Below are 13,674 nucleotides of genomic sequence, written 5' to 3'. Positions count from 1 at the left end.
GATTTTATGATAGAAAAGGCTACATAAAATGGGGAGATATGTCCGGGAAAAGGGAAAATTAAAAAAAAAGCACCACCAAGCACAGTACTTTGGGGGATTTATAGTACAATAAGAAGTACTTTCCCTTTAGCTAAAATCCTTCATCTTAGCTTACACACCTTTTACTCGTTCTGCTAAGAACTCATTACAAGGGGTTAAAAAACAGCATGTAAAATAATTTTTTTTTCTTCATTACACAAAGCAGAGAAAACAAATTCTATTAACAGTTTAACACAGTATGAAAAAAATTACCCAGTAAAAAGTGTCAGAAAGTGATTCATGGAGTTTACCAAGTATTTTGCTGGCTGTCGCAACTCTTGTATCTATAATCTATCATGTAGAATTTTGTAATACTCTATTTCACAATTCATGTTGGTGAGTGGGTCAAACAGCATATAAAAAGCATGCTCTAGGCTCTTTCTCCCAGGCCTGTTTTACTGTAACTCTAGAATTGTAGCGGTTACATTTAAGGAATCTTTAGGGCCCTTTCAAGTTCATCCAAAGAACAAGTGAAGCTGCTATTCAGAGTTTTGTGCCCAGTGTTTATGTTCCATCTGATCCGTGCCACCCAAGCAGCAGACAAGACATGTCTGAGGGTGCTTTGGGGGGATACACAATGATGTCACCCACAGGAAATATCAGGGAGGACTTGGCACTTCACAAGGCTGGCTCTTCTTCCATGGGCTCGCCAGCAGCTCTGTAAAAATAAACAGGCAATCAGAATACGGCACAAGAGTACACAATGACATTGTAGATTTTCATGCATAATCAAAGCTGATTTTTCAGCTCTCTCTGATGTTTATTTGTGTTATTCAGTTATCCATAAATAGAGTTTCTTTCCTAGGAAGTATAAACAAATGTCAAGTGGAAAAACATTTTAGATCCAAGCAATCACTTAAAATGTTCCTGTTTATATTAAAATATGTCAGAATATTTTATAACTTTTTGTCCAGAAATGTACATGCTTTGTGTCAACAGAATCAAATAATTTTGTGAAAAAAAATGGCTGTGATACTTTTATTTTGCAAGCATCTGCAACTAAAAATACATGCATTTGTTTTTCTAAGTGTGCCCATACCATTCAAACAAAATGGTTCACTGGTAGCCAAGTAGTTAGCAACATTTCTTGTGGAGTTCCTCAGTCCTCTGACTTTTGATTCTGTGCTTTAATAAATTCCCTGCCTGGCTGCCTGCCTGCCTGCCTGCAACTTCTGAGACCAAATTCTAAATCTGATTAACAGATCACTGCCATAGACAAATATCCATTAACAGTATCTCATCGTAAGTGTCTTTTATTTGAAAGCCTCTGGGAAACATTCAGCTTAGGCAAGATGAGCTCTAAAACATCCAGTAAATATCAAATGGGGACATACGCTGAGCCGTTGGGAAGTGACATCATTCCTTGTACCTAACAAGCTACTGCAACCAAGGATTATGCTGGTAATTATAAAATGGGGAGCTTTTGAGACCATGGTGAGACCTCACTTTTGAAGGGCGTAAGAATTTTGACACAGCATTTGTCACCTCAATCTGACAGGGTACAGTACAGAAATGAGTCTAAGACCTCCTTAAAACTAACCACTTCAAGCAATTCTGAAATGAGGGGAGGGCGAAAAGTAAACACAAATTAATAAATAAATCAGACATTTAACAGTTAAATCTGATAAGCCAGTATAATGATTAGTTTCAGTAAAAAATACCTCAGAAAATACAAGCTCATGAGATCCCATGGGGAGCAGTGGGGAGGGAAGTAATTAATGGGGGCTTGCATGGGCTTTCGTAGTTTATTTAGCAAGGAAGCCAGGGAACTTTAAATTAATCTGGACTTTATTAAAGTCTTTCCCAATGAAAAAATCAGAAGTGTCTCTCTAAATGGCTTTATACAGGTTATTCCTTTATGATTTAGAATGATTACAGCTAGTACACTGAAAAATAAGTTGAATGAGTGCTATATGAAAAAGATGATTTTCAGATTAATCATTTTCCAAAGGGTTAGTGACCAGAAAAAAAAAATCTATAAATCTCTAATCTTTTGTTCCTCTCTATACAGTGGAGACATTTTCATGTCTACAATAATCACTGCAGCTCCCTTGTTTCTGAGTGGGGATGTGAAGCACAATTTCAAGGAAGGTTGCAGCAGGGGCCACTTTGGACACAGCAAAGCTGGGTGGGAGCGCTGTCCTGCCTATGCACAGATGCAGCTGGGCATCACTCCTCCTCAACAGGCAGTAGAAGCCCAGAAAGATTACCAAAATATGTTTATTGAGACATCTTTAAAAAAAAATAAATAATAATTGTTGTCATTTCATTTTACCTTGCATTGTTCTGGCTTGTGGCAGAGGCAGCACACTGGCAGAGGCAGCACACTGGCAACAAGGTGGGATGGAGCTCAGCCTGCTGCTCAGGTCCTCAGGTATAGTAAAGGAACATGCTCCATGTACAGACCATGCTCGTTGTATATCACTGCTGTGCTGACTACATGTTCTCACTTTCTCCAGCCACTCTTGGAGGACCTGCTTCTCCTCTGACATAAAGTAAAAGCATAGTAGGCCCTCTTAAACACTCAGGGACTTATGAGGCTGTCTGAGAAGAGAGCAGTTTGAAAGCAGGTAACAGTTAAGCTTTTATGTTGTGTTGTGAATAAATGAATGGGAAGAAATAGTTTTCAATAGATTTCAATTGGAGATTGGCAGAGTAGGAAGGAATGGAGCTCTGGAAAACTCCTGGAAGTGGATATTTGGGTTATTTATAAAGAGATAGGGAAGAAGTACATGCAAGTCTGCTCACATGTATTTGGCCTATAGGACTGACATTCTCATGAACGTAGCACAACTCGGAGATGATCACGTTCATAGTTTTGAGTCCTGGGCAATTTCTCCCTGATGAGGGCACTTCTGAGCACCAGGACTAACCTTGAGTGCTGTGTCCTAGTGTATTCCAACACACTCCAACAACATCCCAATATTCTGCAACAGCCAGAGCCTAGGCACCAGTCGAAATATTTATATGCAAGCACAAGATGCTAAGCTATTTTTGGAAATGGAGAGGAGGTTCAGGTGCCTTAGCAAATCCAGCTGCTGTCTCTCAGTGTGAGTATTTTCAACCTTCTCCAGTCTGCTTTGAAGATTTGTGTGTGTGCTTTAACTTCAAATTACTGGTGCAAGAGAAGTCACTGGATCTATCCAACAGCTTACCATTAAAAACATGCATCTTTATGGGATAACAGCTTAGGCCAGAGCTTTGGGAGAGAGCAAGTAAAGTTTTAGAGCCCTTTGCACAGAAAGAAAAACACTGAGAGGTGAATCAATATATACCCATTCAGCTGAAATCAAAAGTTTTCCAAAGAATAAAATAAAAAATCAAGGGGGCAGAGTCTGACAGGCCAAATTTATGTTACCTTAATTATGTCATTGTTAGTTATATCAGTTCAGTCTGTCTTCCTGTAGCTGACAAGAAGTTGGCATAAAAACACAAAACAGGCAAAAAAATTAACCCATATTGTATGCTCTGACTAATTCCTCAGAAATGTAACTGTGAGCTTGGGTCTGATCTGGGCTGATCTGTGGGGTTGGCAGATCCCAAATGGCACAGATTGGGACTGTAATGAATGTAGAATCACAACTGTGATTTTTCATAAAGCTTCATGGTGGCTCACTGAAATTGCAAGTGCCTAGGAGCAGAGCCCTCTTTCATTTGGTCTAATTACTTGGGTATGCCATAAAGGGTGCTCACCTATGCCTCTCTCTATATGCAGTTCACACTCTTGTAGAGTGAAATAGTCTCTTTGTAGTTACTGCTAAAACAAATGATTATATTAAAACAATTGGAGTAGATGAGAGAATCCTGCCATATGGAAAAAGTCTGGCTAAACTTGTAACATCTTACGTACTGCTCTGTGGCTGTTGTAAGTAAATGGCAACCATATTATTTAATGTTATTTAAAATAGCTAATATCTGCATTAAAAAAAAAAAAAAAGTCAACATTTAAAAACAGATAAATCCTGTAAATCATCCAAAAAAGCAAACATTTCTCTTACCTTATTTTATAAATTAGAATTACAGGGATTCCTCATAGCTACATCATCACACATATAAAAATAAAAAATCAAGGTATGCTTCCAAGTCGCAAAAAATCACTGAACAGAAGATAGATTTTCTGGTGGGGTATGGCTGTTTTATGCCATAATCTGTTCCTAATTTAACTCATCTGTCTCAAGGAAGAGCATTGTAATTGAAAAGTGATCCTCTGGTAGCAAAGAGCTGGGGAAAAAGAGGTACCTTTCTAAACCATGAAGATGACTTGGAGAGTGCCTTAAGTCATCATATTAGAGATCCTGGGTAAGTGTATATACTAGTAAAAATTGACTCTGTATGAATCAAAGGAGAGGAGCTAAAAGGAAAAAAACTTCACCGTTTAAGATCACAATAAGGTAAGTACACACAAGCTCTCAAAAGAGGAAGTCATGACTAAATAAGGCAAACAAAGTAGAAACACTGGCAAGTTCAATGTAAACCCACAACGAGGCCAAAAGGAGAATCTGAAGATCAACATGTTAAAGGCATAAAAAGTAATAATAGAAGGATCTTTCAAAATACTTCAGAAGAAATGATCAAAGCATAAAAGGAGCATCAAGGAAGGTAAACCACAAGAGCAAAATGAACTATTTATATCTCTGTTCACTAGAGAAGCATCAGGCAGATCTTATTATTTGCAGATGAACTGTCTTAAACTGAATCAGCACTAGAACAAGCTGATATATTAAACATTGCCAAATTGCTAAGAGCAGATGATATTTGTCCACTGAGTTCTAAGGGAATGTAATCATGATGTTTCTATATAAATAATTACTGAGCATATTCCACTGCTTAATTCAGAATCCAGAGAGGGTAGAGATAGGGAAGGTAAGAAATGCAATCCCCATTTTGGAAACTACAGGACATACAGTAAGTCTGTATTGGGGAAATTGATAGCAGCTATAATAAATTACAGAATTAATAGGCATTTAGATAATAGTAATTTGGCTATGAGTTAAGACTTAACTCTTGCAGAGAAGTCAAGCCTCCCAAATTTATTAGAAGTTTCTGAAAGAACTGAAGGAAGAGGGATCAAGTGATACCTCTGCACAAAGAAAGTTTTCCTAAAATTTTATCCAAGTGCTCTGAGGAACTTAGGTTATGAGAGATGGTCCTGACATGGATTAACAAACCATCAAATGTAGGAAATGGATACTAATACTGGTGAATGTTCATCATGGAAGGGTATTCCACAGCATCTGAAGAAGACGTGGCAGAGTACCAGTACATTTAGATGATAACATTTGTTAATGATGCAAAATTACAGATACTAGACAGACCTAAAGCCCATAGCACCATTTCTGAGTGGAAAAGAAGGTAAACAGATACAAAGTAATACACAAAGCAGGGGGAAGGACAGATTTAATTGTTTATATACTGTGATGGCAATTACTGAGAGCTTAATGAGAGTAGAAGAGAACAACAAACAACAAAAACGTGCATCATTAATCTTCCTTATAAATACATAGTATGCCCAACACCTGGTGTCCTGGATGCAGTCCTTACACCATCAAAAAATAAAAGTTGGAATAGAAAAGACATAGATAGGGGCAGGAAGAATGATTAGAAGAAATTACTTTCATACCAGGAGGAATAAAATGTCTTGAGACAGCTAAGTATGGACAAGAATGTAAGGAAAAAATCCTTTGATTTCTCATAACTAGAGAATGTTCAGTGAATTTACCAGGTAATAAGTTTAGAGCAAAGAAAAAGAAGTGCAATGCCTGATGAAGCTGTGGGATTCACCACCTGAACACCAAAACTGCAAGATTGTTGAAAAACACCTTTGAAAAATTTATATCTGGAAGGTATCCTGGGTAGATACCCTGGAAGCTTTTACACAGTATGTGTCAGATACAGCCATCAAGACCTAGCGCCTAAGCAGGGCAGGGCTGTCTCTCCACATCTCTGTTCCCAGTTCTCTTCCTTAGGCAACCTCCACCGGGGGATGAGAGGAAGGTGGGCAAGATAAGGCTGCAGATCCTCTGACCCCTGAGCCTGGTTGTGATTTCAGATCCTGTGGGGTATGGCCGGGTAGATGCAGGTTCTTCAGCCCAGCTGAAGTGGATACCCAAACAGCAATATGCTAAGCAAAGCTCTGTGAGCTGATGCACAAACACAGAATGTGGGCCTAGGTGGCAGCTAGCTGTACCCCACAATTCAACCAGTCTTACTGCTATAAAATATATTGCAGCATAGCTCAAAATGCAACTGATAGCTCAGTAACAGTGAGAGAAATATCTAAAAATGACACTTTGTTTTCATTTCAATTTGAGTAAAACTTATGCTTGGCTGAATGAAGGCCATAAAGTCAAATCCTGATAAATGTCATTCTCGAGATTTACTGTTTGCTGTAAAAGTAGTAAGTGCCAGAGACCTTCCTCCACACCCTTTTATTTTTCCATTTTAAGAAGAAATGTACAGAAGCTCCAGTGTATCGTGGACAGCATTGTATTGAATATTTTCATAGCAGGATTTCTGAAACAGATGTCTGGCCAAAGCAAAATTCTAATCAGTTAAATCTATATCTCACTTAGGGAATAAGCAGTTATCAACACACAAAAGTTATGGTAGTTAGAAATGCTTTCTAGGGCACGCTGGTTCCTTTAATTGCATCTGTACTTAAATCTTTGTTAGCATCATGCATGTTTTCTTTCCTATCCACAAAGGCTTTTTTCTATATCTGTTCTCTTCTGAAGTCTGTAATCAAGTTTCAATTGAATCTTAAAATGCAGAGTTGTGCTTTGGTAAAATTAAACACAAAAAGCGTAGCAGCTTTCACAGTTTTCTTCATTTAGCCTGTCAGAGAAAATCAAATAAAAAAAAAAAATCTCCACTATTACTTGAAGAAAAGAAAGAAAGAGAGAAGAAAGAAAGGGAAAAACTTAAGAGGGGCCTTAGCCAGTAGCATTTTATCGTTTATTCATCAGTGGTAAATGAGTCAGATATGACTTGGCCAGGAAAAGAGCTGCTTTACCCAAATCTGAGTTTGAAATGAGTCATCTCACTTCAAACACCAATATATCCTCCAACATAACTGGCAAGAGTTTCCCGCAAAGAGAGTTTTGCTGCCACTCTTCATCTGCAGGCCCAATCATCCAAAACTGAAGTCAACAGGATGTCTGTCATTGATTCAATGAAACAGGAACAGAATTATCAGCCTGGCTAGCCATGGTGGCTATTAAGAGAAAGTAAATTGGCTCCTGGCATAATGAAGGAACCTTTAAGGCTGCCCTGTTCACCATGGCACTTTCTGCTCTGAACTTGCCCTGCCAGCCACAACTAACTTTTCCCCCAAAATACTCAATGCAAAGGCTTTCAATAGATCTTCAGAAACTGACTGCCACCTACAATAGGGAAGAGGGGTGCACTTAAGAGCCCCAAGGGCTCCTCATGTCCCTGCAGCCCTGACAGTTGTCATAGAAGGGGGCTAGAGAAGGAGTATCATATTAATTATAACAAATGGAACAAATGTGAAAAATAAAGTTCTGACATCACTATGTTACTCCAGCTTGTGTTGGTATGTATCTATGAACTGAACAGTATGCTTTTGTTAAATGAATGAAGTTATTCTGGCATGGAACTGTAGTGTGCAATGTCAAATCAATCCCTGGATTTATAGTCCTGTGCTAGAGTTTCATTCATGCTCAAAGTGCAGCCAGGTCCCCTCAGGTCTCCCTGCAGCTCTGTGGCCTGCGCCTTTGAAATCAGACTGTCAGGGTGACCCTTTTTGATCCCATATTCCTTTTTACATTCAGCAGGAAGAAAGCCAAGAGGGTGATATCCTGAAGCCTCACAAAACCTAGGTGTCACTTTTGGCTCTGTGAGATAATGCTTATGTTGTGCTGTTGCTCTCTGGCTTTGGGTAACTTTGGGTAACTTAGAGTTATACAAATATGAAAACAGATTCAGGGATACATGCAAGTAAAGATTTATTTGTGCCACTGAAAAACTTCTGCAGCAACAAAGATATTTCAAACGAAGCCATTTTTTCCACAGAACAATTCATCATGATGGCTTCACCCCCATAAGAGCCCAGGACTGATGAAGTGTAATGTATCTGGCAGCCACATGAATTCCACTTGTGTACATTTCAGCACATCCGTTTTTTTTTCCATTTCTCTCAGCTCTGCTCTGAAATGCTGTTTTCAGAGTGGGTGGAAACTGTCACAGGTTATCAGTGGGTAGGTAATAAATACAATAATTAAGTACAGCATTAGTCAAAGGGTTATTTTGTTCAAGTCATGTAAGATCAGTGGTTGCTCTTGATGGCTGTAGTTTTAAGTGACTAAAGGCTCATAATAAATACAGTTCTTGGTTATTCAGAGAAATATAAAAATATACAAAATTAACCAGACCCTTTTTCACACAATTTAAAACTTTACTTTGTTTGACTGTTTTTGTTCCAACACTTTAATTAAAATTCCATGTCTTTCAGAGCTGTGCATACATACATGAATAGGATCCCCAGCTTTCAGTCCCTGGCTAACAGAAGTGTCTTGTGGCTGTCACAAATCTATATGACAAACTTTGCATTATTCCTTAGCCTAGCACTGATTTACACACTCACAGATCTAAAATATGTCTCACATTCATCAGTGGATCCTTCCCTAAGCTTTTATGGATTTGTTTGTAATAATATTAGTCCAAAAAGAGCCATAACAAACAAAAAACGTAATTTCAGTCAGAAAGGTAATTATGTAAAAACTGCTAACTTTACTAGCTAGCTCTGCCTCGTGTGTCTCTTTGAGCCCCATATGCTAACTTATTGACAGATGGTCTCATGGTTGTGAAAGACGTTCACTTCCAAATGCAGCTATAGCGTTTAGCTGTGTCCATACCATTCTCCTGGATGCTTTCAGCTGCTTATTGGACCAGTTCTGAATAAAAGAGCCTGTGCAGGAGTCCAGAACCAAATCAAACAAGTTGCTGTCACGGCATAGGACCATGGATCCTTTTGGCCCCACTCCCACCATCGTTCTGCCTACCCAGAGCTCCCTCCTTTCCTTCCTGTTGTTTTGCATCTCCAAGCCACAGCATGAAGGGAGCTGATGAGTCTCCTTATAAGGGTTTTTCCTCCTTTCCTCCTCCCTCCCTTGTTTTCTCTGCATGACGGAAACTGAACAGTTCCCTGCACTTTGGGTCTTCCTCTGTTGGAGAAGGACAGAAAAGTTTGTCCTTCAGATGAGTAAATAGGAAACCCCAAGAACTTCTGCAGTGGCTCTTCTGATTCCTGGTGTCACTTTGAACAAGTACTGTTTTGTAGACCACATAGTCTTCAGTAGCCCCCCCCGCTTTTTTTTTTTTCATCTTTAATTGGCAGAAAACCAACAGCAGTTACTGTATCATTTTCTCAGGCTGTGAAAATGAAAGCAATGTTCATTAACCTAGAAAAGCAGCTGACAAGCTGGAAAAAACATCATTCTCTTTCCTTTCTTAGCTGGTACCTTCAGCACAGTAGGCAGAAAATGTTGGCCCTGATCCTGGTCAGTATTGCTTTAAGTTTTATACTGGCCCTGTTCCATTGCTTCCAGGGAAGTAATGTTTAATGCCTATCTGATATCATTTAATAATGATTTAAGTCCATCCTTATTAAATTTATCTGACCATGTGTTAGATGCCTTCCTAGAAAGTTAAAGCTAAAACAGTTTTGAATTGCTTCCAATAAAAAGAATACAGTTGATTACACTTGAACATGTCTTATCTTCATACAGGTAATGCCAACTGTGCACTTCTTCTATAGTAGAGAGCTTTAGACATGAGGAGAAAATAAGGTTGTTTTACTACTCATGAAACTTAGTAAAGAATTACACACATCAAAAATATGTTAGCATAGCATACCTCTGTTTCCAGCAGCCAAGTAGGGAGAATTTAAATTCAGGAATGACAAATTCCAGGTAGCTCAATTAGCAGACAATTTTGAAATAAGTCTTAGTCTAACTGTCTTCTGCATCTCGTGTGACTGGAGAGTAAAAGCCTTGCTCTCTGGAATAATTGCATATGCTTACCTGCTGCCTTCCTGAGGAAAGCACTGTTCAACATCCACTGAAAGGGAGGCCATAGCAGATACTGTTTCTGTCTCCTCCCTCTCTCGTTTCTGAGACTCAGCCAGAGCACAATCCACTGGCACAGAATATGGCTCCACTGACTTCCAGTACTTGCCTAAGGAAAACATACATCATAATTTATGGGAATTTTAGCTAGCATGGTGGTTCAAGCATAGTAATCACTTAGTTCAACGTGGGGTGATTATAATTTTAAATCACTGTAGTGTAAGCAGCACAATTGAAATCTCAAACTGCAGCAAAGTATATTTCTGAACCTACAAATGCCAAGTTGGAAAGCACTTTCATTCCAAGGGCTGTGTCACACCCTTCCCCAGAAGGTAATAAACTGGCGGAGTAACATGCAGCCTAATGAACTCATACTGTCAGACAGGCTATTGGCTTTATCTTCACAAGGTAAAGGGAGTTCAGGGCAGGGTTAACACCTAGAAGCTCTGGTATTGCAGACAGCTGATGCATACACAATAAATAGGACTAGGAAAATGAACATTGTTTTACAACATGCTCACACAGCACTGTCTTGAAATGGAAAAAAAAAGTCAGAAATGCCAGCTTGGACTGAAGTGATGTTGCCAGAACAATCAGGTTTGTTAGTCCTGGATGTTCTTTCTCCTCCACCCTCAGGGCGTATACTAGAACAATAATTTCTTTAAAACTTTCATATATGAACTGGCTGTTGCTGGAAAGTTGCCAGATATCATAAGGAATAGAGCTTTCTAGTTTGCAGTGCAAAAACACAGCAGTGGATTTAAAACACGAGCATCCTCATCTTTCAGCCTGCAACAGAAGAGACAGTAATGAGCTTCTCGAGTCACACCAACAGTAGTGGCAGGTGACTTATGGGCAACATAAAAAATGTCCCACTACTGCAGAGCTGTTAAGAAAAGGAGGACAATTAGTGGTGACACAGTGAAAAGTAAGAATTTACATATGCATTTCTTACAACCCAGTAATCCACCAAGCACTCACTAATTGCCAGTTGGATGACACCTGGAAATGAGGAGCTTTGGGAAGGCTGGGAGCTCTGGACCAGTGCTTATGCAGTGTTTAGCAAGAAGCTTCCAGCAGCTGCTGCAGAGGTTGGGTCAGGGTACTTATCTGGGAATTAGACGGAGGGTTTCAACAGCTGTGAAAGACAGGGGATCAAGTAGGGGACTTTTCCAAGGGCTAAAAGGAGAATTTTGGCAGCTGGGCAGCAGGTTGAGGAGAAGTGCTTATCCGGAGGGTAGCTGGAGGCTTTGACAGCTGGGAGGCCAGACCAGTCAGTGGTGGTGCTGTCTGAGCTGCACAAAGGCTGCTGAAAACTCCCTCACTGGTAACATGGCTCTCAGCACTGTTTCAGGCTTTTTCAAAGATGAACTTTTCCCTCCAGTGAGAAAGCAGCTGTCAGTAAAGCCTGAAAATGTCTTTATTCAAAAATATCATTGCAAGATGAAAGCCCAAGTCAATCTGCAAGAACAACCAGCGAGCATGGCCAGAGTGTTTCTTTGAACTCTAATAGTGTGCACGTTTGAGTAGTTAGCAGAATCTTTAAATAACAGGGACCTTCTGGGGATAAAATGTAAAGTGTATTAAGTATCCTACAAAGTTGAGATTAAGTGTTAGAAGGTTGGCTTTGCTCCAAAAGCATGAAAGACACAGCTAAAAAGTTATGTACATAGCAGTAGGCTCAGTGATTGGAGCCTGGCAAATTTTATAAAAACAAGACAAAAATATTCTCTATTATTACTGTGTTCAGAGACCATATTCTCTATTCATTAAAAAATACACTAAAAACAAACAAAAATTTATATGGGCATTCCACAATGTTCTCACAGATCATGTGTGCAAAAGTCAGTCTTTGCAATATACACCCAATTCAAACCCTATAATTTATGAGCTAAATGTTCACAGAGTGGGTGGGGTTTTTGTTGCAGAAACAGATGTGCAAGAAAATCAAATCTGTTGGCATGGGAATAATACCCCCTCTTGCCTATAAAAGAAATGAACCCATGTTCACTGCTGGAGTTTTCAAGGGCTCTTATTCATAAAATAAAATATTAGTAACCAGCTACCACTGTGCTGCTCTCCTGCAGCAACAATAAAACAGCATCAGTGAGGATTGCTACATCACATTCGTTCATTCACACACAGGCTCACACACCAGCTGCCCCCTGAATCCAGGCTTTCTTGTAACACTAAAACTCAGGGCCAAATCAAGCATATTAGCAGGCTCTCTGTGCCCATTTAACTGCCCTTCACTCCCAAGTGATCGGTGATTTTTCATGTTTCCCTGCACTGCGAATTGTGTTACAGAGGCATTTCAGCAATAGCGAGGGGTAGCAGAGTCTGGCTAGGAAGCAGGTGGCAGCACCTATGCTGCAGTGGAGGGTTTCGGAAAAGGGGAGTACATGGCAGGCTGTTTGTGGTTTGTGGGAGGAAATTTTAAAGCAGTTCCAATTAGGAATAGCATCCAGGTAGTAGCAGGTACATTGTGCAGGGCTTTCTGATGCTGGTGAAAAAGCACCAGTAGATTTTTCTTTAAAATCAGAAAGCTTATGCACACCTGTGGTAAGCAGAACAGCTTTGCAAGCTTTCCTTAACAAAGAACAACAAATATATAGTGTGCACAAAGCACACAGTGCTTGAATATGTTTTCAACCAAAAGATTTGCAGGCAAAGTCTTGTGGAACAGAGAGGCAATCACAGCTGCAAAGGAGCTTTGTTAGGAACCCCAGGTATGCTGTGGATTGACAATTAGATGAGCTTAAAGGAGACACATCTACCTCAAACTGCTCATACCTTTTAAAATGCTGTTTCCACTGTACTATGCTGGGATGTGGATTTCTACCAGTCCTGTTATATTCATTGATAACATTGTGGAGTACAGGGAAAAGAAGGGAGCATGCCACTGGTTTCATTCATACAAAACTTGAAGAGCAATCACTGTTTGCAAGAAGTAACAGTGAAACCAAATCAGTCTTCTAGACATGCTTTGGCTTTCAGCATGAATATGTGCTTAAGTCCCCCTCAAAGATTTGTGGGAGCACTGTTTGTAACCAGGAAATAATAAAAGTGAATGATTCTGTCCTGGTTACAAGCATTTGTAATTGCCTTTCACCAATAGCTTTGGATATGGTGTACCATGACTTGCTTGAAAAATTTGTTTTGGGGGTTGTATTAAAGCTAATGAACAGGATTATTTAGAAATACCATGTTACAAGGGTGTGGGAACTACCACTTCCAAAAGTATTACATTTCCAAAAGAGCTTTAGATCACTGTCACAAACAAAACATTTATACAAATTCCATTCCACTTACAAAAAAAAAAAAGTTTCCTTTCATTGTCTAAGTATTGCATCTTCAATATAAATATATATATATATATATATAAAAACACAAAGGAGGGACTTTTTTTTGTCTAAAATATTGCTAATATTCATTATCAATGTTAGCTCACAGAAATAGGCCCAAGACACATGCAGTCATCTAGAAAAAGCAGGCTTTCTCAACATCT

At 39.3% G+C, this 13,674-nt stretch overlaps 1 protein-coding gene across 1 annotated transcript in view; it reads right to left on the bottom strand.

Annotated features, from left to right (window-relative positions):
* Window positions 1-297: 297 nt before the first annotated feature.
* The window catches only part of HDAC9 (histone deacetylase 9), a 472,308-nt gene continuing 458,931 nt past the window's right edge, over window positions 298-13,674 (bottom strand). The window contains exons 26-27 of the mRNA XM_032181790.1: window positions 10,122-10,275; window positions 298-736 (exon numbers count right to left, since the gene is read on the bottom strand). Coding sequence (XP_032037681.1) covers window positions 697-736; window positions 10,122-10,275 — 194 coding nt within the window. The 3' untranslated portion in view covers window positions 298-696. The remainder of the gene's footprint in view (window positions 737-10,121; window positions 10,276-13,674) is intronic.

The sequence above is a fragment of the Aythya fuligula genome, chromosome 2 (assembly GCF_009819795.1).
Source record: "Aythya fuligula isolate bAytFul2 chromosome 2, bAytFul2.pri, whole genome shotgun sequence".
In the NCBI taxonomy this organism is placed as follows: Eukaryota; Metazoa; Chordata; class Aves; order Anseriformes; family Anatidae; genus Aythya; species Aythya fuligula.
This window is presented reverse-complemented; position numbering and strand designations above follow the sequence as displayed.